Source organism: Rissa tridactyla, chromosome 1 (assembly GCF_028500815.1).
Source record: "Rissa tridactyla isolate bRisTri1 chromosome 1, bRisTri1.patW.cur.20221130, whole genome shotgun sequence".
Classification (NCBI taxonomy): Eukaryota; Metazoa; Chordata; class Aves; order Charadriiformes; family Laridae; genus Rissa; species Rissa tridactyla.
Genome location: NC_071466.1, coordinates 131,289,906 through 131,315,488, shown reverse-complemented (window position 1 = coordinate 131,315,488; position 25,583 = coordinate 131,289,906). Strand labels below are relative to the sequence as shown.

At 36.0% G+C, this 25,583-nt stretch overlaps 1 protein-coding gene across 4 annotated transcripts in view; it reads right to left on the bottom strand.

The window, feature by feature from the left end:
• STXBP5L (syntaxin binding protein 5L) overlaps nucleotides 1-25,369 on the bottom strand; it is a 211,224-nt gene extending 185,855 nt beyond the window's left edge. For 3 of the 4 annotated variants that reach the window (XM_054212115.1, XM_054212123.1, XM_054212132.1), the window contains exons 1-2: nucleotides 25,157-25,354; nucleotides 7,417-7,514 (exon numbers count right to left, since the gene is read on the bottom strand). In XM_054212115.1, the coding sequence (XP_054068090.1) occupies nucleotides 7,417-7,514; nucleotides 25,157-25,354 (296 nt within the window). Of the gene's footprint in view, nucleotides 1-7,416; nucleotides 7,515-25,156 lie in introns of all 4 variants that reach the window. The other variant, XM_054212106.1, reaches the window with a different exon arrangement.
• Between the last annotated feature and the right edge of the window lie 214 nt (nucleotides 25,370-25,583).

Sequence of the window (25,583 nt, the reverse complement as noted above, 5' to 3'; positions counted from 1 at the left end):
TGTGTATGTAGGCACCTATGTACTTTGGGTTTTCCTTTTTCCTAGATACTAGTTTTTCTAAGTTATTTGGAGAAATATCAATTCTCTCTCCCACCAAGAGTATTTGCCAGATAAAAGCAAAAGAAAAAGAGAGTAAAAATAAATAACGAAGTGCGTAGTATGACTACAAATTTCAGGGTTTTAAGGATGTTTGCCAAATTTAAGTCATGGATATTTGTCTAAAAAAGATAATTAGCAGACTGGAAAGGAGGGCAAATTGATGTGCCTTACTTCCTGACTTCTGTTAATGACAAAGTTTTGAACAAAAAAGTTAGGGAAAGCTCTAAAGCTCACACAAAGTCTAATTAAGACACGTGACTTCTTTGAAATGGTTGACTATCACCACTAGTCATCATTTCAGTATCACAGTAAGTTATGGGGTTTTTATTAAACTCAATAAAATTCTTGCAACAAACATCCAGAAAGCATTTTTTTCATACAGTGATCATAAACGCAGCTATCAGCTTCAATTAAAATGCTGCCAGATCCATCCACCTGTATGCCATTTTTAGGTGCATCTCCAAATATATGAGAATCTGTTTCTTCTTAGTAGATTTGTTTGCAGACGTCAGATTCCATTTTTACCTCCTGGATAAACACTAACTGAAAGTGAAGGAAGTCCAGTACATTTAACTGTAATATATTTAACCTGCTTACTTAAAAAACATGAAAGACGCTTGATAGACCAATGGACCCAAATTTATTCATATATGCAGAGACCTAATATGTATACATATATGACTGCACACATAACCAGATGCATGGTAATCTCGGTATGGATTTAAAATTCCCCAAACTCTGGTTCTGTCAGATTTAATCATACAGGTAAATTTGATTATTTTTATATCTTTTATAAAAAATTTTTCATTCTTGCAGACTGACAATAAATTCATTTCTGTAATAACATATTTAGGTATCTATGCATATAAAAACATAAAATATGTATGTGTTGATTCCCAGGAGGATTTTTAAAAGAATTTATGTTAGGAGTACTGACTATCAGTGAGGTTCGTGTCACTGAATCACTCAAGTGCTCTGGAAAAAACCCAATTATATTCCACAATGAGATAAAGATGAAATGCATCAATGATTCTTCCAAGTCAAACAACAGAACTTTGGTCTTATGATCTTGTCTATGCTTCCCCCATTCCATCTGCCTAATATATCACATAGAGTAAACAGCATGGAACACAGTTGGTTTATTTTAAGGATAAAGATCTACTGAAACCTTGTTTAGATTAAGAGACAGCAGTTCCAGGGAGAGTAAATCTGTCACACTTTATATTTAGATGTTATGCCATCCTTCTCACAGACCAAACTCTCAAGTTATATTCTCTTCTTTTCTTTTAAAGCACATCCAACCTGATGTCAAACATTCTTTACCACACTTCCTTTACTGTAAAATTCCATGCCTCCTCAGAATTCTGCAGGCGATGATTTAATTAGTGTTATTTGTTTTCTTTGCCAGGTTTTTTTCTAGAGCACACAAACAGCCTCAGTTTTACCTCCCAGTAATATAGTCTCTCTGTGTACATCAGCTGCTGAGGATCCATGTTGTTTCAAAGAGCTACCTTAGGTTTAGATTTCACCTTCCCCTTTACTTGGGTTAGTAACTCTGGAATCAAACATATGATTATTGGCTGTTTCATGGAAAGAACTAACAGAAACTTATAGAATCATTTAGGTTGGAAAAGACCCTTAATTCATTGAGTCCAACCGTTAACCTACCACTACCAAGTCGACCACTAAACCTTGTCCCTAAGTGCTACATCTACACGTCTTTTAAATACCTCCAGAGATGGTGACACAACTACTTCCCTGGGCAGCCTGTTCCAATACTTAATAACCCTTTCAGTGTAAATATTTTTCCTAACATCCAGTCTAAACCTCCCCTTGTGCAACTTGAGGCCATTTCCTCTTGTCCTATCACTTGTTACTTGGGAGAAGAGACCAACCCCTACCTCACTACAGCCTCCTTTCAGGTAGTTGTAGAGAACAATAAGGTCTCCCCTCAGCCTCCTTTTCTTCAGGCTGAACAACCCCAGTTCCCTCAGCTGCTCCTCATACGACTTGTGCTCTAGACCTCCCACCACCTTTGTTGCCCTTCTCTGGACACGCTCCAGCACCTCAATGTCTTTCCTGTAGTGAGGGCAAAACTGCCAAAACTGGACACAGTACTCGAGGTGGGGCCTCACCAGTGCCAAGTACAGGAGGATGATCACTTCCCTAGTCCTACTCACCACGCTGTTCCTGATACAGGCCAGGATGCTGTTGGCCTTCTTGGCCATCTTGAAGCCATGTTTTGTTTTTCACAAAATGTACCTATTGAAATATGTATTGATGTACTGTATTTGACATTCAAAAATCACCCTTGCTATCAAAGCTTTGGCAGAAACACATAAAACAGGTCAGAAAAATTATTCCAAATATGATCCTAAAGCAGAATCTCTCTTGAGCAAAGCCTGTAGAATTTTTGTGATTTGCAAATAGCTTTACATGAAGATTTTTTAAACATAAGTAAAAGATAGGCTACCCTCCATATCACTCAAAATTGATAGGCTATTTCTACATTTTGCAGCAAATTTCACAGACAACTGCATTCTGCCATAGCTGGATTTCTAGGATGCAATTTCACATAGTAAGACAAGTCAATCTAATAACCTGCTCCTTACTGCCAAAATTTCTATTTCTCCTCTATGTCACATCCCAACTATGCACTCCTTGCAGTTTCCTTATGCATCATGCTGACTAGCACCAGAGGTATGCACCAGGTAATTCAGTTCACTAATCTGGCAAAAAAGGAACACAGCAAAAAAGAACTAGTATTTTGCCAGGTTAGTGAATTTGATTGCTTACAGAAATATGTGATAAACACCAGAGTCAGAGCAAGGAAAGTGTCAGGACCATGCATCAAAACAAAAGGTGGGGGCAGAGCAACACTTCCACTTTCATGTGCTAGTGAGTCAGAGTAATTTTGTTTGCTTAGGTATAAAATGGCTCCTACGTTGTCTGATAACATTGTCTGATAAAAGCAAGCTGTTATGTCTATTAGAAAGGCCTTGAATGTGTCATGGATGCAGGTTATGGGGCATGCAAATTTTCATTTTCACTGTTTGTTGCAAACAACAACAAACAGTGAAAATGAAGATTTGCATGCCCCATAACCTGCATCCATGACAACATGAAGCCCATAAGTCCAACAAATATGTATTAATGACAACAACAGACAACACTAAAACACATCTAAAGACACATTACTAATTTAAGCCTGTTTGATGATGGATAAGCTTTCAGTGGTGTGGAGGCCATTCTGGACCCAGTAAGTTGTTTTCTTTACAATGGATTTAAGACAAACTTTCTCTCATTTCTTAATACGCAAAGGTGATAATAGCTATAGAAGAGTCTCAGAATTTCTTACTGCAGCTGACCACCAAATAATCATCAGCTCAATATAAAAATATGTAGATGCTCTACTCTATATGTTTGAAGTTGGTGACTGTACTGGCTAAGCACATCTTTGATGTGATGGAAGAATTCCAAAGGAAAGGACTCAAGGACTACAGAAAGTACCTATAATGAATTTTAACAAGCATTTGTTAGCTGAATAAATGACAATATAGAAATATGCACCCTGAAATCTGAGAGCAACATGCCACTTCTTCAGATCTGATACTGGAATAATCATTGCTAACACCACTGATTTTAATATATTCATTCAGATTGGGAATGTGACAAACCCCCAGAGTTCTCTTTTTCCTCTGAAATGAGGAACAGGCTTAAGTCTGACCAAGTCTCTTAATTTCTTGTCCCCTTGTATGGTGATACAGAACCTTCTCTGATAGTAACCAGAGACTACACACTTCGGTTTTTTGTGTGTAATGTCAGAAGGTTCTCCAGACTGGGACTAGGGAAGAAGGATACGGAGATGGTATGAAAAGGAATTCAGTTGCACAGCCCATCTTCTTCTGAATGTGTTTGCCTGAAGCAAGGATCGTCCAGGTAGTGTGGTATCAAGAAATGATCTGAGCAACGATCAAAGGTATGGGAGCTGAGAACAGGCTTCGAATAGGAAAAAAAGTCCTCAGAGGAGAAATAAAATTTGCTGTGTTTAGGACAAAGGAAAAGAATGACCAGATGGCACAGCAATTGTTTCAGGAGTGGGTTTTTTGCCCTTTATTTGCAGATTTTGTTAGCTTGTGTTAGTAATAGGAAGATACTCTCTCACTGATGATTTGCAGTCCACTCTCATTCTGTGGACTGGAGCATAGCTGTCCCTACGAGGATCCAGTACCCAGCAGTCATCAGTGTAGGTAAAACCTACATTGTTGTTTGAAGTTCCTTGAGAATCCCACAGAGACTGCTAGGATCAGTAGAGCATAGCAACAGCAATTCCCATTGCTGTAGAAGCTATAGCAGCTGCATCTAAAGCGGGCTAAAAAGAAATCTAGGAGAAGACAAATTGACTGTCATACCAAAATGAACTTTCATTTATCTCTGTACTCTAATAGCAACTTATGAATAATATACTCTATTTCAGGCCAATTTAGCATAGTCAGTTTCAGTACTGCTGCTGGATCATTTGAAATGATCACCTGAAGGCGTGATGTTAAACATTAATTCACAACACAGAGGTACATGCTTCATTTTCTTGGGAAACAGCTTGTCTTTTGAGACCTGTTAACTTGTGACCAATAGAAAGACCAACACTTTGTGAATCTTTTAGGAAGACAGGGAAGCAACATTACCATTATGTGACTTAACACTGGTCACAGCAAAACTTCTTCTACAGCATTACATGAATACTAAACATAAATTCTGTCTTGCTACGTCTTTGCGTTGCCCAGCACAACATAGTCTGATCCAAACTCAGCCCTTTTGGTGCTACCAATAAATAAATAAGCAAATAATTGGGGCAATTTCCCTGATGGTAGCCAAAGTGTCCTTTCACTACATCCACAGTACTGTTTAGAAGGACCGGTCAAACACAAGTATGTGTGGAACAAATTCTCTCTTTCTGTTACCTAACACAATCACAGCAGAATGAAATCGTGCAGCTCTGTTAAAAAGTATTTTTACAGGATACTGTGTAAGACTCAGCAATTAAATTTTATACTTTTCTCAGTTTGCTTCAAAAAATTTCATTCTGAATTGTATTTTCAGATGCTATACTAAATCTGTTACATCTTGACTTGAATTTTATTGCCTGATTTCAACAATTAAAAATGGTTACAGCAAGACTGGCTTAAACGAGTGGTGTTCCTTGTGTGGTCCCAGGCTGTTTCACTGATTACTGTTCAACCTTGTGTACAAATGCAAAGTTATTAGTCCACAACTAGGTTTTCTACATAATATGTTCTGTGAACCTTTGAGAGCCAAGTGGAGAAGTCTTAGTTAAAATGAATAAATAATTCCTTTTAAGGCACCCTCTGTCTTCAAAGCACAGCTCCCATTAATTCAGTGCTCAATTGTGCAAACCAGGCTCTGTGTGCCTAAGCCGAGATGCATTTATGTTATGAGATCTCAAAAAAAAATTAAATTCCCTGGTAATCTTGATGCTTTCATTTGATTCAATTACTGGAACTGGTAGAAAATTTTCTGTGAATGAGGTGGGGGTCCGCTAGCAAAACTGGAGAAGAGATACTAAAGGGAACGGTGCTTTGAAAAACATTCTTCTCCCTTCTTCCTCTCACCCTTTAAAATCCATTTCCATAGAAGATATAATAAAGAGTTTCATATAAGATTAGAGACATAACTGATTTTCTACTGCATGTTCCATTCCTGTGGCAGGGGACATGCAGGTTTAACTTAATTCTACATGAACCTGTATTAATGCAGGCTCTGTACTTGAATTTTTCTCAAACGAGGGATTTATAAAGGTATAGGATGCCTAGCCAGTAACAGCACTGCTCCAACAAAAGCCAGGTTGCTGAGATGGAAAGAAGAAGTGGGCTCAGGAGTCAATATTCTGCAAGGTTATTTTCGTACATCTACATTACCCATGAAATTTCCAATACCCTCACTCACAGAAGATACCAGTGAAGTTTCCAGGGACACAGCTCCAGCTTTCTCATCTTGCATACCTCCCAAAAGAAGAAAGTATGACTACTAGACTTGCACCTTCCCAGAAGCGCACAAATTCAAGGGGATTTTCCTCTTTGTAATTGAACAGAATATATTCAATCTACTTCATATAGGTAAATATTAAGAGGATAACTACCAAAACAAACCTTGTCGCATAACTACAGATTTAGTTGACTCTTGTGAGAAGTTCTGGACCAGATATAAAATAAGGCCTATGAAAACGAAACTGTTCAGAACAAGAGCACTCAAAAATGGAGAAAACAAAGTTTTAGTCATGTTACATGAAGCACAGACTGATTCTTCAGGAGGATATTTTTCTTTGTAAACTGCCTTTGGGTTCATTAGTTTTATAGTTACCTTGGGACCAATGGTAGCAAAAGAATCAGGAAAGATTAGATTGGTATTTTATACAGTGTTGTCCCCTACTTTAAACACAGAATTTATTTAGCTACAAAAAGGTTGTAAAAAATGTTTATTAATTCGTATCCTGTAACTTTTAAACCGTCCTGTAAGTCTTTCTACTTTTTTTCCTTACTTTATATGTATTTTCAGCAAATTGGAATACAGTTGAACCATGACAAACCAAGAAATATATGCAGAGAAACATTTTGAAATACATCATGTTTAAATATTCTCCCATTTTTTTTAAATCAGAGTTTTCGAATTTTCATTAAATTTATATTCAATTTATTTATATTCTGTGTAGACTTCTAACTTAAAATTCCTACTCTATAAAAAATACATAAAGTGCTGGCACTGATGCATCTTTATAATTAATGAAGAGAAACAGGCACTTTTAGAGTGCTTCAACTTCTCCTCCAGGAAAAGATGAATTCTGCCCTAAAATCACTGATTTCCCACCATTCATTTGGAAGAGCCTAAACAATATCTCATATATAGATAGCTACAGTGAAGATTTGGCTAGCTGCATTGCAGCAATGAATTTTTTATTGCTAGCACATTCACAAGTTGCTCACTACCACTTTGTAGTCTAACTTTACATACTGAGAAGTGTCCACTTTTCACGCTGAAAAACAAAAAACAATTCTGCTTTATATTAACCAATATATGCCAAAACCACATGCCAAAAACTGAATCAAAATTTTTTCTTTGGACACCTTAAGGAGCTAATGGTAATTCCTCAACAGCACATGCGTTTCCAGTCCATCTAGTAAAGAAAAACGAAGAAGAAGATAACATAAACAGTAACCTTACCTGAGTGCTTGTAGATGATGATTCACACCACAATATTACAAATACATAGAAATGGTGTAAATTCTGAATGAGAAAGGATACATTCGTATGGCTCCTGTTCTTGTTCCAATTGCCAGAATTTTCTGAACTGGGTCAAAAGCTAAGGCAGTGGGTAGATAAGGAAAACCATGGCGCACCGTCTGAAACAGAACAAACGAGCAAAGTGATTGAGTTGTAACCACTGATAACAGCATGTATGTTTTATGTTATGCCTATAGGAAGAGAATCTATATTTTGCTATATGTTGTAGTATTTGCAATACATTTCAAGAAAAGTATTTTAAAAGATACAGTATTTTGAATACAGACATGAATTTCACTCATGTCAATTTCTAGATATGCTCTTTAGTCAGCAATATTTTAAATGGTTTTGTTGTAACAAAGCAGATTGTAAAGGATATGCCAATATACAACTGGTATATATTGCTTATATGGTATACTGAAAGATAACCTCAATATGCAAGGCAGCTGAACTGTAACTTGAAAAAAAGACACATAATATGCTTTTAAAACACTGTCACAAATAACCTCAGCCTCCACAGAACAGCTTCAGCAGAAAGAAATGGAACGTGTCCAAGGGAATAGATCCAATAAACCAATAAACTGAATTGAGTCTACAAGGTAAAAATCCTTAATATCAATTTAAAAAACAAAGATGCCAGAGAAGATGTTCTCAAAATGAGCAACTGAACCACTCACCCTTTCTTAATCTTTATTTATAATACTATGCTTTTAATTCTAATTTTTGCAGAGATACCTTGGGGAATAAATGAACTGAGCATGACGCAACACATCCTTAAGTTTGAAGACTGCCTCAAATAATATTTTAAGTTATCTTAACTTGGAGGTTATGACCAATATGACCTTCCTTATTCTTATGAGGGAGAGCACTAACGTAAGAAAAAAAAATGAAAATAACTAGACCAAACTATACAAATATACACAGAAATGAACTGTAATTCATTTTATGTGTGCGCCTGCTTACCTAAAATTGGGTAATAAATAGTATCTTTTTTTTAGCATAATAATAAAAATGTTTTAGAATATTTAATATAATATAATATTGAACTCTAGGATTGACTCTTTTTTTGGTATATGGTTGGGATCAGAGAGGAAGTACTTTGAACTGAATGGAATTTAACTTTTTAAGATTTTTTTTCTTCCTTGAAATTATCTTGTTCATGTACTGTGTCTGCTGAAGCATTCAGCAGGCCCTACGGAACAACTTCAACCAAAGGGATTCCTTAATTGCAGACCTGTTGAGTAAAAGGCAGCTGATGACTTCTACAGCTGTATCACTCCAACTCTTCCATTACAGCTGGAAACACTTGAACTGATATTCACAAGTAGTTTGGGAACAACCAAATGTATGTTTTTCAGCAAATAACCACTTCCTTAAAAGAAATCTTACTCATTTCATATCTTAATTATTGCTGATAAGGGATGTCTTTTAAAAGAATGTCTAGTTATTAGTTTCTAGACTGCAAAAATCCAGAAACACATGCTACTTCAGTAAGCTGTAGAAAAGTAACTCACATTTTATGTTAATGTAGACATTTATCAAAGATCTCCACAACACTGTTTCTGGTTTGGTTTGCTTTGGGTTTGGGTTTTGGGTTTTTTTTGTGTGTGTTTTTTCTTTTTTTTAACCTTCTCATCTTCTTGAGTGGTATGATTACTCAAATACAATTTTTTTTATTCTGACATCTAAGCTGGAACTAGACTTACATACTATAAAAATGGTTTTACCTCTCATGGCACAAAAACATCAGGAATTATGAATTGTAGTGTTTTCCAGTGTATTGAATGTTTGGCCTAACTGCACTACAAATTTTCTATTATATTTGACATTTCTGTATTCTTGTGAATAAATGCTCTTCCTTATCTGAAAAAAAACATATTTCACAAACGATCTTCTTTTTTATTATTAATTTTTAGAAATCCTCTCTAGAATGAAGTTTGAATTTCTAGGGATTGCAGTCACAGCAAGTTTTTCTGATGCTTAGCTACAACTCTAGCTTGCAGTACTATTTTTTAGATGTAAGAATGCAAAGATCAATATTTTTAAAGACTTATTTGCATTCTTGCCTATGTATTTAGCATCTGCTTTGTATTTTCAGTATTTCTGCAATCTACAGTCAGACTTTCCATTTGGAATTTTTAATTGTGTCCTGTTATTGAGACATAACTATGTTTTGGAAGCACAGTGATGTATATCTTTTCAGGGTCATAGTTCAGTAAAAATTCTTGAACTCTGGGATTGACTCAAAAGTGTTACTTCTATTTTGCAGCCATTTTTAAAATTTGAGTATTTACACTGATTCCAATTACTAATTCCAATTGATAAATTCATGTGAATGCAAAATTCTGACATTTGTAGAATAAATAAATTAATATATGTATTGTTGAAGTCTTTTGAACATCGACGTCAATGACAATTTTCAACTAAAATATTTATATTTATTAGGACTCTAAATAAAGGACAAAACCAGTTTGGAAAGAGAGCCAAGCTATATTGTACACAGTTAAGGCATAAAAAGATGTCTTTATGATTGAGATTTTAGCATAAATTAGAGAAGCCTCAGAAGCGATTCTGAAGATCAAGCCTATTCAACGGAAAAACAGGGACAAGCTGTAACACTTCATACCCTCAGACTCTTCTCCTCAGCCTTAGTCCAACAACCCTTCTATTTCCAAGGACTCTGAGAAAAATCGACATGAAAAGCTAGCACTTGAAGTAGATTTTTCAATTACACATTGAAAAAGCTAGTGTAAGCATACGTGTAAGAACGAGTGATGATTCTAGAACTGTGCCTGGGCTTCCTTACAGCCTTTATTAATACAGATAAAGAGGGGAAGGCCACAAAATTAATTTGATCCTAGGGTGACAAAAAAAAGTATGTTCCTACTTAATCTGAGTTATGTCTTGTAGGAACAATATAAACCAAAACTATCAATGGTGAGCAGAAAACGCAGAACAAAGTAGATCTTTTTCCAAAATTAAGCTACCTCAATAGCAGGCAGAAGCAGAAAAAAGTATCCTAAAACATCAGCATGGGTTCAAAAAAAAAAAAGAAAAAAAGAGAAAAAGCAGACAGCAGATGGAGCCAGGACTACTCTTCTGCACACTACCCAGCTTTCTTTTATGTCTCTGTTTTTGGCATGCAGTCTCTAGAGGTAGTCTGTGCTCCCCAGGACATACAGTTTATGTGCAATACGTGAAATAATTTATTTAAAATGGAACGATTACAAATGCAGCTACAATTTCAGCATAAATCTTTGTTCAGCTTTGTTATTCTCTTTTAAATTCTCTTTTAAATAATTTTAAGCAACTATTCTTACTGTGAGTTGCATGTATATATCATTACAGCAATCTTTACACAACCAATTTACCTGAATGAATATAGGAAATTGATTATTTGGGCTTGCTAGTGTTCTACCAATGAACATTTGGTAATGTTCAACAATCTCAACAACAATCTCTTTCTGTCTAAGATACCATGATATATTTCATTAGCTGAAAAAAGAAAATCAGACTAGTAATAATATGCAATATCCAGTATAATTGTTCATGTGGAGTATAATGCAATTTTTCAGTAAAAGATTTTTTTCTTAACTTCTATTGTACAGTAGTTTATATTAGACTGCAAAGACACAATTTTTTCAAAGTGATTTTTACGTTTTCTAAATAGCTACAGAAAATATGGGATAAACTCAATTTTAAACGATATCAATTAAGCAATAGGGTTAATAGTCAAAACTGTTCCTGCTAATTTGCATAAACTTAAAATTTGTAACTTTTCTACTAACATTTTACAGATACCGTTTTCTGTAACATCTGATAGCAAAACCAATTTACTTAGGTAAATAACTTTTTGAGAAGATGCCTATTTGTTAAAATTGAACTATGTAGTCAAAGCCTGTGACTCAGCATGTAGAATCTACTTCCAAATTGCAACCAACATGCCACATGCAAAAATCTCATTGAAGCAAGTAATTGATTGGTTTACAGAATAGAGGATGAAGTGTTGACTGAAACTTATATAGCTTCTTACTCAGCTAGGTAGGAAATTAAAAAATGTAAACGATTACAGCTTTCACCAAGGTTGTAGTGGTGAAAATGGGTGCTTATGAAGATGAGCTGCCATGCATTATATCGCTATAAGACCATGACATCCCTCATTTATAGGCTTCTGCACCTGGAATCTCTGATTGGTAAGACTGCTCCCTGCTCACGAAAGATGGAAAGAGGACAATATATCAGTAGCGTTCCAACTTAAGAAAATGATACAGAAGGGATATGTTTTTTATTAGTTAAATTTTAATTTTTCAAAGGGGTATTTTTTGTAAAAATCCCAGCTTAGCTAAACCTTTCCAAAATTTCAAACCCAATTTCATGTAGCTCTTAATCTACATTAGGAGCCAGAGCTTCTGAGCATGGTCACAGGATATTCTACAACCTACCTTTTTTGGGGATATGAATATATGTAAGTTTTCCAAAAGCCTTCCAATAACATTCCACGACAATATTATTAAAGAAACAAAGTTGTCATGGGACTGAAGAAAAGTTTTTTTTGTGGACTGGAAGCTGATAACAGAAAAGAAAGTATAGGGTTTAATGTACTTTTATCATGAAGAAAACTCAAAAGTAGGGTACTCCATGGATGAGTGCTTGGACCCATTTTAATCATCATCTTTAATGATCTATAAAAGGTAGCAAACACTGAAATCTCCAAGTTCATAGTCAATAGTAAGCTCCTTTGGATAGTGAAATTCAGTACCAATGGTGACCAACTCCTGAAAGACCTCATTAGCCTGAATAAATGGGCAAGGTAGTGATAAATGAGCTTCAGTGTGAATAGATGTAAGATAAGGCATCTAGAGGAAAACCAAAAATCTTAACTAGGCTTACACAATGCTGTATTTGGAACTAGCATTTACAATTCAGGAGTGATTTTGTGGGCATGGTTGGCGTTCCTCTGAAGTCTTTGGTTTAATGTGCAGCAGCAACGCAAAAAGCCAAGTAACATGTCCAATCATCAGGAGTATTAAGAATAAGACAGAGGGCATCATTTTGCTGCTACATAAAACATCTGTGAGCCCATTACTTGAGTACTGTATGCAGCTTTGGTCTCCACATCTGAAGAAGTAGTCAGAGCTGACAGAGGGAAAGCAACTAATGCTCAAGGTGATGGACACAAGCTGTATCAGGAAAGACTAAAAGTGGTGCAACTTCAGTTTGGAGAGAAGGCGGCTGTGGAGGGATGTGACTGAAATTTATATATTCAAGAGAGTGGGTAAGCTAAATGTGGAACTGTTATTTGGCAAAACCACAGAGCCATTCAAAACAAATGAAAGATCAGTTTAAAACAGCAAAAAAGAAAATAGTTATTTACACAACAGGTAATGAACTTCTGAAACTTGCCACCATACGAGATTGTGAAGGCTGACAGCCTCCGCAGATTCAAAAAGGCATTAGACAAGTTCATGGATATTATCGATAAAGGGATTCTAAAAGGACTGGCTAAGGATACACTCTGACATCTCCAATCCTGTGATGGTGGATGATGGGAGATTAGAAAGGGAATGGACTGCAGAAAGTGGTCTAACTTATTACTCTCCCTAAATGACATATTCTATTGCCACTGTCAGAGACTGACTGCTGGGCGATATGGACCATTGGTTTGTCTCAGCACGGTATTTCTTATGAGGTTATTATCTTCACCAGCAGCAGTGCATCTGAGAGAGGGAGAAAAAGGAGAGTGGTATTGGTGGAGAAAAACACAGTACAGAAAAAACATGGAAAATGTGGGTACACAAGGGAAAAAGAAAAGTGGTACTGAAATAGGGAATACGGGGCCAGGAAGAAAAGATATGCACAGGGAACAATCACATTAGTAAAAAAGTTTCTTAATATTTACATACACAGCTTTTGGCATAGAAGAGTAGTACTTTCAGCAATAGGCAAATTTGTATTGTCTTTTACTTTTTAAATTACAAAACTTATTTTGTTATAAAAGGTCACTTAATAAGCTATGGTAGAATTTTGAGAAAATATCTGTCCTGTACATAAAATGAACTTCAGACCCAACCTGAATTTTAACAGTTTAGTTTCACAAATATTATACACTGATAGTTACATTTATATGAAAAAATCAGAGATAGAGTATTTGAAATGAACTGATTTGTATATTATCTATTTTTGTGCTATGAACATATGAAAGCCTTTTTCCTTTAGAAACAGCTTAATGTACTTTTAAAAACTAAAACATAAGTTTGCAAAAATTAGTATCAAGTCCATATTTTTAATATGTATTGTTTTCATTCTACTATTTTTAAAAAGCCTGTATGCAGACCATATGACTGTTTTTTTGAAACATGCTAGTTCTACCACACATTACATAATTTTTCAGTTTCCTGTTACTGCTTGGCCCTGAAAAAGAAAGTACATCCAAAGGCACCTTCCAGACAACTAGTTTTAAAAATAAATAAGTAAAATTAAGAAGAAATCTTGCAGTCCTCACTAAAGTCCTTCTTTTCATGACAAAGATCTCTGCGGAAACTTTTCTACTGCCATGTTCAGTTCTGCAAACTGGATGTTAAAGACTATCATGATCTGAAAGATCCCTTCCAATAGACAGTTCTATGATTCTATGTTCAAGTAAGGATGGTCCTCCTATTCGCATATGATTCATATTGATACAAATACAAAGTTAAGTGAACCATAGGGGAAAAATAAGGCCTTCGGAAGGTCCAAAAGCATTCTCCTAATGCTTGTTCTTTGAAATATACTGTAGTGTGTAAAAAATACCAAATTAATATAATTCAGACAGAAAAAATCCACAGATAAATAAAATGACATTGATCCTCAAACTGCATTATTCCCAGTTCACATGCAGGTGAGGTTGGAAGGGAACTCTACACTGTCTTGTCCAACCTCTCCTGCTCAAAGCAGAGTGGTTGGATTTTAATCTTACTTGTTTGATCTATTTAAATCAGTGTTGTTGCTGTGGCCAAGCAACCACTTGACAGCTACACGGTCTTGACACATCTACTACAGCACTGAGTTACAGCGTAATAAGTTAATAAAATAAGTTACAGGGTAATACACATGAATATAATCATCCCAAGGTAGGTATTATCCTCTTTGGAGAAACCCTAAGTTGAAGAGAAGACACTGTATGCAAAATGATTCCACCTCTTCCCTTCCCATTCTGTCTAAAAGAACTCTATCAAGTTAAAAAAAAATATATACAAAAAGGGAGGAAAATGGAGAACACAATGAAGGAATTGGATCTATTGTTCAGTAAGTATGCTGTAATGGACTTCCCACTTTTGCCATTTAAACTAGCAAGAAAAAATAGGGCATCAACCTGTAGAAAAATGCCACGGACTTTAATAAAACTATACTTAGCCTTTGCTTTAATGTAAAATAATTTAAAAATGCCCCAACGCAAAACCACTGATTTCAAACCTCAGTTTGGCCTACCTGCTTAAGCAAGACTACTGTCCAAATGGGGAATCATCACAGTCAAAGTAATTCAAATAGTAGTTCATATTGATTTTGTTGTTGTTGTTGCATCATTTAACCATATTACTCTAGACCTTGAAATAATTTGGTTCAGAATATCATCTGTCTGATGGAGATCTGTTTTATGGGTATTTACAAGAATTGTAAAATCATTCAACATATCTTTGTCTTCAATTGTCTGTCAATTCAAAATATTCTTGTCTTCACTATGACTGCAGATGCAGAGAATAACATGATTTCTTAACTTTAATGAGAAATAATAAAAAAAATCTGTTTTTATTAAAGTTACACCAGACAAACATAGCAATAACTCTAATTAATTTTGCATGTCTTGCCATTTTTGGATTTTCTGGAACTTTGCTACTTTAGGCTGATTATGTCCTGTTCTGTTATGCCTGATTGTGGTTACTGTTCTGAAGTAGATGCTCTGTTTCCCGCTTTCAGAATATTTTAATTTCAAAAAATCAGTCATATTGGGGAATCAAAAAAATTTGCAAGAAAATTCCATGCTACTACAATAGAAAAAAATTTTGCAATACGACAAAGTTCTTGAAGGTTGTTTGTTTGTTGCTTTTTTTTTAAAGCTATAGAAACACAGTGTTAAAACCCTACTTTGATATAATCTGTATTATTGGTGTATTCCTGTGGAAAACTTTTATTTTGCAACATAAATTGACATTCCTGTATACAAATGCTACTACCAGATTTCATGACTAGCATTTGCAACATTGTTTACTATTTATTACTAATTCATAATTAATCTTCTCCTACCTTCTTTCTGTATGCACATTGTACCCAATTTGAGGACTTTTTTTCTGATATTGAATCCAGAAGTTAATCTGGAGATATTGGCCAGCATCTCATCTCATATATGCTGAAGATACATTCCAAAGGAAATGGAGATATTTTGTGGCAGCTTTTTGCCCTTTAACAGCAGTGAAATCCAGCAGATATTGCATATTACTATCCCCAGCTGCATTGCCCATAATGCTACCAAGGCCATAGCTCACAGACACAAATGAAGACACTATATCCAAAGATCATAAGAATTAGATCTCTGTTTACATAACCACATGCCAGTTTTCCTGCCTTGGCCTCATTCAGTGAACATTTAAAAATATATGTAGAGACAAATGATGAATAAACTAGGGTTCTTTGGACCCACTACAATTAAATTTTTCCACAGCTACAATGGCATGTATCTGTAATACAACTGATGCTGGACAGGTGTAGCTAAAAGCACATATCCATCCTTAAGGGATACAATAGATGGAATGGGATGAACGAAGCTGAGATGAACATTCATGATTTATTTAGTATGACTTTTTGTGATGTCCCATGGATAAGGCAGAGATTTTCTCACAGGAACCATTGCAAAGTGCACACACAGAATAGCATCCATCTTTCCCAGTGTTGTTTACTGTTCAGACTAAATGTGACGGAGGACAGGAACAAAATATAACCAGACATTTCAAGAGAATAAAAAGATGTCGGAAAGACTGGATTGCTGCACATACAGACATTAACTGAATATTAGCTGAATAAGGGACCTGACTTCTGAGTGTTTGACCTCACAGCATTCTTATATAGCAGATTTTTTAATGGCATATAAGCAATTATTTTTAACTGATTGTATTCAAATTCTGCAAAAAGACATGCTACCGTATTACACCTGTATCTGCACATTTACCACTGGATTCAGTAAGGCTGCTTTTGAGTGCATGCATTTATCAACTCAAAGCTTTAAATATTAAGGGTCATTTTTCTTTCAGTACTGTATACAACTTAACTTCAAAGGAACCATAAAAAGTGTACCTCAGCAGACTTTGACCCTAGCTACAGGCAACAGATTGTCTCTAGTATTTTTTGCTATTCATAGTCTTTGCTGGTGATCTGTTAGGAATGGACACAGCACTGCACAAAGATAACATCTTATTACATTTGAGTGTATTTACCAGCCATCTGTACCTAACGATATTGCTTTCTCTCCTCTCCACAGATGCACATTACTTATACTTCTAATCACACAGTCCTCTAATCTTCCCCTAAAATGATTCTAACATACATTGTGACAAATTAATATAACTCTATAGGCTGCTTTTATAAACACTTTGTCTTGGAATAGACAATAAACACGTACATTAGTTCACTTCTCTACTGCTTCCTTTTCTCTGTTTATAAAGTGAACGTACTAATACTAACTTTTCACAGTATTTCCACACAGACCTTAAAAAAGGATTTGGGCATATACTATACACCGGGTAGTATCAGATGTCTCACAATAACAGTCAGATATGAATGGAAATTCATCTAAATTAATCAAGTGAGAATGGCGTCTGTCTTAGATTTAGTCCACCTCTGCTGAGGACAGCTACACATTTTACGCAGTATATGTGTTGGAAAAAAAATAATCTTCCCCTACTTCATATTTTTATCTGTGATGAACCTCTGAGTAATTTCTCAGTAATTTCTTTAAGAAATGAAGTATAAGTCTTTTTCTTTCAGAAATAAGTAGAAAAAAAAAGCTGCTTATACAACCGATGTTTTACACGACAGGTCTATGATCAGAACACCCTCTGCGATATGGACCAACCAGGCTGAATTTCCTATATCACAGAATCATAGAATCACAGAATTGCCTAGGTTGGAAGGGATGTTTCAGATCATCGAGTCCAACCATCAACCTAACGCTATCAAAAACCATCACTAAACCAAATCTCTAAGCGCTATGTCTACCTGTCTTTTAAATACTTCCAGGGATGGTGACTCAACCACTTCCCTGGGCAGCCTGTTCCAATACTTAATAACCCTTTCAGTGTAAACATTTTTCCTAACATCCAGTCTAAACCTCCCCTTGTGCAACTTGAGGCCATTTCCTCTTGTCCTGTCCCCTGTTCCTTGGGAGAAGAAATCGACCCCCACCTCGCTACAGCCTCCTTTCAGGTAGTGTAGAAAGCGATAAGGTCTCCCCTCAGCCTCCTTTTTTCCAGGCTAAACAACGCCAGTTCCCTCAGCCGCTCCTCATAAGACTTGTGCTCTAGACCCCTCACCAGCTTTATTGCCCTTCTCTGGACATGCTCCAGCACCTCAATGTCTTTCCTGTAGTGAGGGCCCCAAAACTGGACACAGTACTCAAGGTGGGGCCTCACTAGTGCCGAGTACAGGAGGATGATCACTTCCCTAGTCCTACTCACCACACTGTTCCTGATACAGGCCAGGATGCTGTTGGCCTTCTTGGCCATCTGGACACACTGCTGGCTCATATTCAGCCAGCAGTCGACCAACATCCCCAGAAGAGATTAAAAATCGCTTTTCCCACTACAATAGTAAGAAAATTTCTCCTTAACTAACTGGCGACCCACAGGGGATGTAGAGTATATCCAGTGTGTCCAGCTCCCACTAGCAGGCAATAACAGTTAAGAGGATAAAAATGATAGAACCCAAAATAAAGGAGAGACAACAAGAGGAAACTTGGGGATGGGAATTAACTTTGTGAGAAAAGCCCTGTGTCCCAGGTATAAATTCAATACAGTTCTCACAGGATGAGAGACAGCATCACCACACCAGATTGTAGAGGTCAGGCCTGTGCTATGTAAATGTGAAGACGCTGTGTTACTCGGTATGTTCCATGTTTTTTTCACCATTTCCAGGAATATCTAGGGATGTCCTAGTCTCATCATCAGCTCAGGGAAGTAAGGCTGGAGTTCTGTTATGATGGTCTGATCTCTGCACAAGTGCCTGTGAAAAAGTGACCCCTGTACAGAAAGAATATTAAGCTATCCTTAATACGCACTTTCAGTGAGGAGGGATGTTGTCTCTTTCTTGTGAGGAAAAAGTATATCCTGAATTTCAATTCTTTATCCACGGACACCATGTGACTGAAATTAATAAATCCTTGGATTAAAAAACAAAACCAAATCCAAAACCTCCCACTTGGAATGACATACAAAATTACAGTAAATAGTTTAACTTTTAGGTTGCCCTGTGCAGAGTCAGGAGTTGAACTCGGTGATCCTCGTGGGTCCCTTCCAACTCAGGATATTCTATGATTCTTATATTGCTAAAAATGCAAGGTCAACCATAAAAAGCAGAAAAATACGAACATGCATGAACTAAGATAATCTGTGGAACATGAATTTATTCCCCTTTTGTAGGGATTAATTAAATTATCTTTTTCTGCCATAGAACTTTTGCCTCACTCCATGCACGGTACAGTCTGGTCTGTCCTACAGACAAGACAAAAATAAGCAATTAAAGAGCTGATGTCTGCCAAACTTGTCTATTTGGTACCAAATAGGAAGGTGCAAGGTACAATTCAGATAGAAAATTGCAGAAAGGAAATTCTATCAATGGTCTTATCACTTAGTTTTATAAACGATCAAGCCAAGGGCCATGAACTAAGCTTTTCACATGTGGTTGCTAATCTTGTTTCCACTTTGTGATGGGCCAATTTGAGATAATGGCGGTTAATGATATTCATACATCTTAGGTACAATTCAAAGGTCCAATGTGGAGCCAGAATTCCATCTGTAGTCATTTGAGACAGGAAGGAAATTCAGAGCAGTTCTGACTATGTAAGGTGGACATACAAATTGACAGTATGAATAACTAGCCTAAAGACTACTCTGTAGGTGTGCACAATACTTGCAACAGAATGTGAAAAAAATGGGAGGCATAATGGGAAGATATAAGTAAGTGGTACAAAAATGTTAAATACACTTAAAAAATCAGATTCAAAGCAGGTCAAGCTAGAAACTCAAAACAGCGGACGCTAAACAATCTGGCATTTGGGATTTTCTGTGCCTCGGTTCCTCATCTGTACAGCAGGAATAATAATATCTCCACCTCACAGAAACATTACGAAGATCAATTCATTAATGTTTATGAAGTTTTCAAAACTACAGTGGTGAGCACTCCTGTTGCGAAAGTCCATGGGGAACTTAATATTCAGGTATGCTCTGAGTTCTAAGTATGCAAAGAAATATTGGAGTGCTTTCTATTGAGCACACACTATTCGTTTTACTAAATTAGACCTACAGAATAAAAATGGGATCTCATAATTAAAGGTTGTATGCGCAAGCAAACTTAAGAAATTTGGAACTTTGTTTTGCACCCTTAAAAGTCTTAAAATGGTTTTGAAGCTATAATGGCATATGTTGGCCATGAAGGGTCTGCATTAATGCATTTAGGATTAATATTTGATTAACAATATAGTGATGCAAAAAAGAGGTATTTGCAAAAAACAAAACAAGTGAGTCCAGTTGTACTACTATAGGTAGCTCAAAATCCCCAAAGTTCTTTAAAAAAGAAGCTTTTAATGTGCTATGCTCTTTACCACTGATTAATCCTATTTCTAATGAATACAAACATTTTAAAAATACATTATGTTCATCACACATTTCATAAAATTATCATCATCTAATTACAGAAGTGTCATTTATGACACGGTAGTTTTAAACAGAATAGGGTTTTGAACGTTAGTTCCAAACTCTGATATATAGGAAAAAACCTTCCCAACATTATCTTATTTACCATTTAAGTATCGCATGAAATCTGAGCACTTACAAATACGTGTTAATATTTATTTTAAAATCGGGTTTCTCTGAAATCTAGCACTTCACACACTATTTCCACCCACCCCTCCCCGCGAATGACCTTACTAAGGAAACAACACAGCTTAACCAAACAGCTCAAGCTAACTAAAACAATATGGATAGCTTGTAACAAAAAATATTTTTTTTATTCTTCATAAGCAAAAATAGAACTATTTGCTACTGCAGAATCATTCTTAAACTGCCGTTCCAAAATTCATCTTCTATTATCCTTGAACTGTAGCATCATGTTGCATTTGCAGTTAGAGTACCTACTTGACTGCCGTCAGAGGAACTAAATGTTCATCTTCATAGGTTGACAAAATAAAATTTTACCATGTATAAACTCTGGGAATTAAAATTCATGACCACCTCATAGGAAATCCAGATAATGAAGGTATTCAAATTGGCTACTGATAGGATGTATCTTGAGGATCTGTTTTTGTCTGATAAGTAGGGTTAGAAAGGCACAACTGTAATCGGCCATGGGCTTCCATACCAGTTTCAACAAAAACCTAAAACTATTGTGGCCTCCATGGGTTTTGTATAAAAACTGGGTAATGTGCATACAGAAACTATGACTATACTATCAATACGAATAATACAGCAAGATTCAAAGGGACATTTACTAGATAGCAAGACTACCCAGTAATAACACTGAAGACTGGAGAGAATACACATCTCATGCTTCGGGGTTTAAAAGCAGTCCATAACTACCCGCATTTGGGGAATAATTCTGCGAGAAGATGAATTTGGTGGTTCTTGAACCTTTTCTAGGGTATCAAGTTGCTGCCTACAGCTAAAGAAAAATTCCAGACTAGATTAATCGTACGTCTAGGAAAGTGCAACTGTTACTATGCTCTTAAGTGAGGTCTTTGATTTCAGACATTTTCTGCATAAAGTTATTAACATCATGCTCTACAAATTCAACCCTATGATTGCTCTTCAAGGAAAGCTCAAGTAGTTCTCTGTCGGAGGCTTCTTTTCATGAAGAATATGCACTCTACGTTCAAAAAATTTACATCTTCATTCTTACTCAGTTTTTCCCAACTGCATCATCCCCTAACAATCAATGTTCTGCAAACGTAATAAAATCACTGTTTTCTCCTTTTATGTTCTTTCTGCTACAAGTTCTAATTAAATGATTTACAACATCCTAACTGTGATCATCTCACTTCCTATATTAATAGGACATCTCTCCCAAGTGCTGTATTTTAGTTTCTATATGCTATGGACAAATATAGTTGAGCCTAAAAAATCCTTGTCAGAAAAAAAACATATATACAGAGGGAAAATATAAAGGAGCAAAATCAAGGAAACTAGGTCTATCCCTATTAAAATTAATATAAACTTCACTAACATATTCTACTAGATCCTGCCTAGTTTTTGGCACGGTGTTGTTATCTATCTCACACATTCAACTCGATTAATGTGAACTGTAATCGATATTTTCATGATTTCCGCTCGGATACCCAAATCCCAGGAGCAGCCCTAGATGTAACATAAACTATACCTCAATTTCCTGTTGTCACAAAATACAGTTCTGACAAAATTTCACATTACATGAATACTTTGAAAATGGTGCCACTGATTCATTAGTACAGCTACCAACATATAAATTTATCATGCTTTAAAAAGGCCGTAGCTATTTCATATGTAATAGTTTCAAGAGCATTTCCTTTTTAGTCTTTCAATACAGGAGATTACATTAATGATTTAAATATAAATGCCAAAAGTAACTCATTACGAACATCTCAGTGTAAAATGAAACATTCAATTTACTTCTATTAAGTTCTAATCTATACCTCAAAAAGACACTGTGGTAATAAGCATCCTAAAAATGTCACAAAATGGAGAGACAACTTTCAGGTGTGTTACTAATGAAATCAGGTGTGTTACCAATAAAAACTATGTTCTGGTAGAGGACTGGATCTGTGTTTCTAGTCAAGCAGACCTTCCACAAACTTCAGAAAGGCAATTTATTTAAATAAAACCTGCAGGGTAAGGGCCTTTAATTCTTAAGTATGAGTCAGCTTTTATGCTTCATATCTAAATGAAGATTTTATAATCAGCAAAGAAAGGAAAATCACTTTGGGGGTGCTACTTAAGACTGTGAGCCCACCTGCCTTGAACCTGCAGATCATAACAAAACAAAACTGCCATTAGCTTTACTCAGTTCTGCGTGCAGCAGGATCACAGACCATGGATCCTTAAATATGCAGCCTATAGAACTTATGTAACTTAACATGAAAATAGACAGTTGAAATACCTGAAGTTCTACACAACAAAAGCTTGGGGAACATAAAGCTTGGATGTTATGTGTCTTGCTGTATTTTTAATTGAATTCAAATTGATTGAGGTACAAATTATGGCTCGGATCCTGCACCCTGAAGCACGCAGGATGAAAGCTGCGCCTGCGTGAAGTCCCACTGCCTTCGGTACACTTGCATAGTACATAACGCAGGGTTGGAGCCTGGGGGATTTTGTTGGTTCACTCAAACATGCTTGTAATGTTACTAAACTGTAACATAGCTGATTAAGTAGAGCTTGTTGAATAAACACTGCAGTGTTTTATGAGCACATAATAACCGAGTATTTTGGAGGTTTGCTTTTAGCATACTTTTGTATCTTGAAAAAAGGAAGCTGGTGTTTTGTATACTATAGGGTAGACTTCTGCAGTACCGTGCATTGATAAGCAAGTGCTGCTGCAAGCAACCAAAAGCCTTCCTATACAACTATTTACTTTGTTGAGAACATTTTACCCTGAGAACTAAGACAGGCAGATATCGCCTACTAAAATCTTCTCAAAATGACATATTTCTATACACCAAGTGGATCTATTTCCAAGTAGATCTATCAGATATATTTCCAAGTAGATCTATCAGAACATAACACCGTCTTCAAGTAATATCAAGCCAAAGAAGGGAAATAATGGAGATTAAGCAGAAAATAAATATCTTTTCATCTTATGTTGACGATTTTTGCAAATACACCATACAAAATAAAAATATTTCATACCAAATACAGATCTTTGGCCCTATCAAATGACTTAAACTTGAAGAACCATGTTAAGTTTTAGCTTTACTTAGAAGTCTCTGAATGTCAGACCTGCTAATGATATGTTAATGCATCTTGGTTATTTGCATTACCTTTTTACCGAAGTGACAAAAATGGGAAATCGCTGTACTGAGTTTCACAAAATGCTAAATTACTGTGTACATAAGCAAAAGGAGTCGAATTCAACCCTGGGAAACAGGTATGATTCTAATATACTATTCACTGACACACTATTAAACTACAGAATAATTTGACTCAAAAGGCCTTAACCTGTTTTGGTTCAGGATGGCAAAGGACTGTAAAACCTCCAGAAATTAGAATTATGTAGAACCTACTCCAAAGGTCTCTGACTCTTCAAGTCATGGGGGTTCATGCTTCTTCCCCTGAACTCTATTTAAAGAGATTTGTCACTAGCTGTAGCTGAAAACCAAATAGAATTAGATTCATGGTATCTGAGATCAGGAAAGCTGTGTGTTTCCCAAGCACAAGATCTGTACACAAACTGTCTTACAGGTTTGTCTTGTTTGTTTATATTTCTTCCTTCTTCCCAAAACACAAAAAGAAATGACAATATGCTGGAGTTGGCCATAACATAAATTTCAAATCAATTGGTATCTGGTTAATAAAAGGAAAGTATACTTAATAGATGAAGTTCATTTACTCTTAATAATGTAAATTGCACTAATTTAAAATTCTGGGTTCAAAGCTTCTAAACAAAACAAATAAGCAAACAAAACTTCTAGAAAAGGCAAGAGAATTAATATCAAAGTTAAAGATAACAGCAGAGGATCATAATATAATCTCTCCTTTAATTTTTAGTCTTCATTACAAAAATATTCCAGGGTTGGTTAGAAGTACCAAATAGTTTGTACTGATTTTACTTGTGCATTTAAGAACACCACTGAAAGCTTTGTTGCAGAAAACAGATACAAAACATAAAACACACAGCGTTATCTTATGCTTTCTACTCAAAGAAAATTCCCACTTAAGGACCTAACCAATACATAAAAACCAATGCCAAACAAATTTGGCAACTTTTGCTATTTATGCTGTCCCACTAAGTTTACTGTCATATAATCATAATCTTCAGTACTAACGCTAAGAAAATACCCAGTATCTACACCCAATCCCTCACAAATAATTGAAGTGCTAGGTTCAGTAGTCACTGCACTGTCCTTTAGTTCTAGACTGTGCCTTTTTCTTAAAAAAAGAGAGGGAAAGGAAGACAGGATGAGAAGAGTGAGGAAGGGAAGTAGATGTATACAATTTTGAATTTCTAATAACTTGTTAATGTTACCTGTGCTAGCACCAATTGCTTTCCTTTCCTGCCCACAATCCTGTTACTAGTTTGGGGTCGAAGCATGAATTTAGGATTTGGCCCTGAATGCTGAAATCAAGATTTTAATGAATTTACTGACCACCCCAACTCTGCAGCAGGAAGAAAAAAACATCAACGAGATCCCTGTCTTTTCATTCCAAAGTCCTTATACAACCACTGCAGCTCTCAAGTAAAAGGCTTATTGGTATCATATTACTGCCCCCCCCGACACAACATAGCTTTCATTATTTCCATAGTAAAAAAAATATAATATTACAGCCCTTACCTTACAAATTTGAAAATAATCTGAAGTGAGCGTCTCCTGGATCTCATCTCTGGGTGTCCCTGCAGCTCCTGCAGTCCCTCCGGGGTGCACGGAGCCACCACCAGCCCCGCTTCCACCACCACTGCCACCACCACTGCTTCCACCAGGGGATGAGGCAGTTAAACCATCCAAAACTTTGCGAAAATTAAATTTCTTCATTTTGGAAAAATCTTTCGGAAGATTTGGGGGGGGAGAAAGGATGTGTCGTAACACATTCAGCTACATGTAGCGAAAGAAAAAGTCTTTAATGGTCCTCTGAGTGAGGCAGCACTTTAGTCCCTTGTACCAAACAGAATGTCAGTATTAGGTGTAATTGATTGAAAAATACAAAGGCTTCATTTTGTCAGATGTGAAAGCTACCTGGAAAGGTCCTTTTGAAAAAGAAATT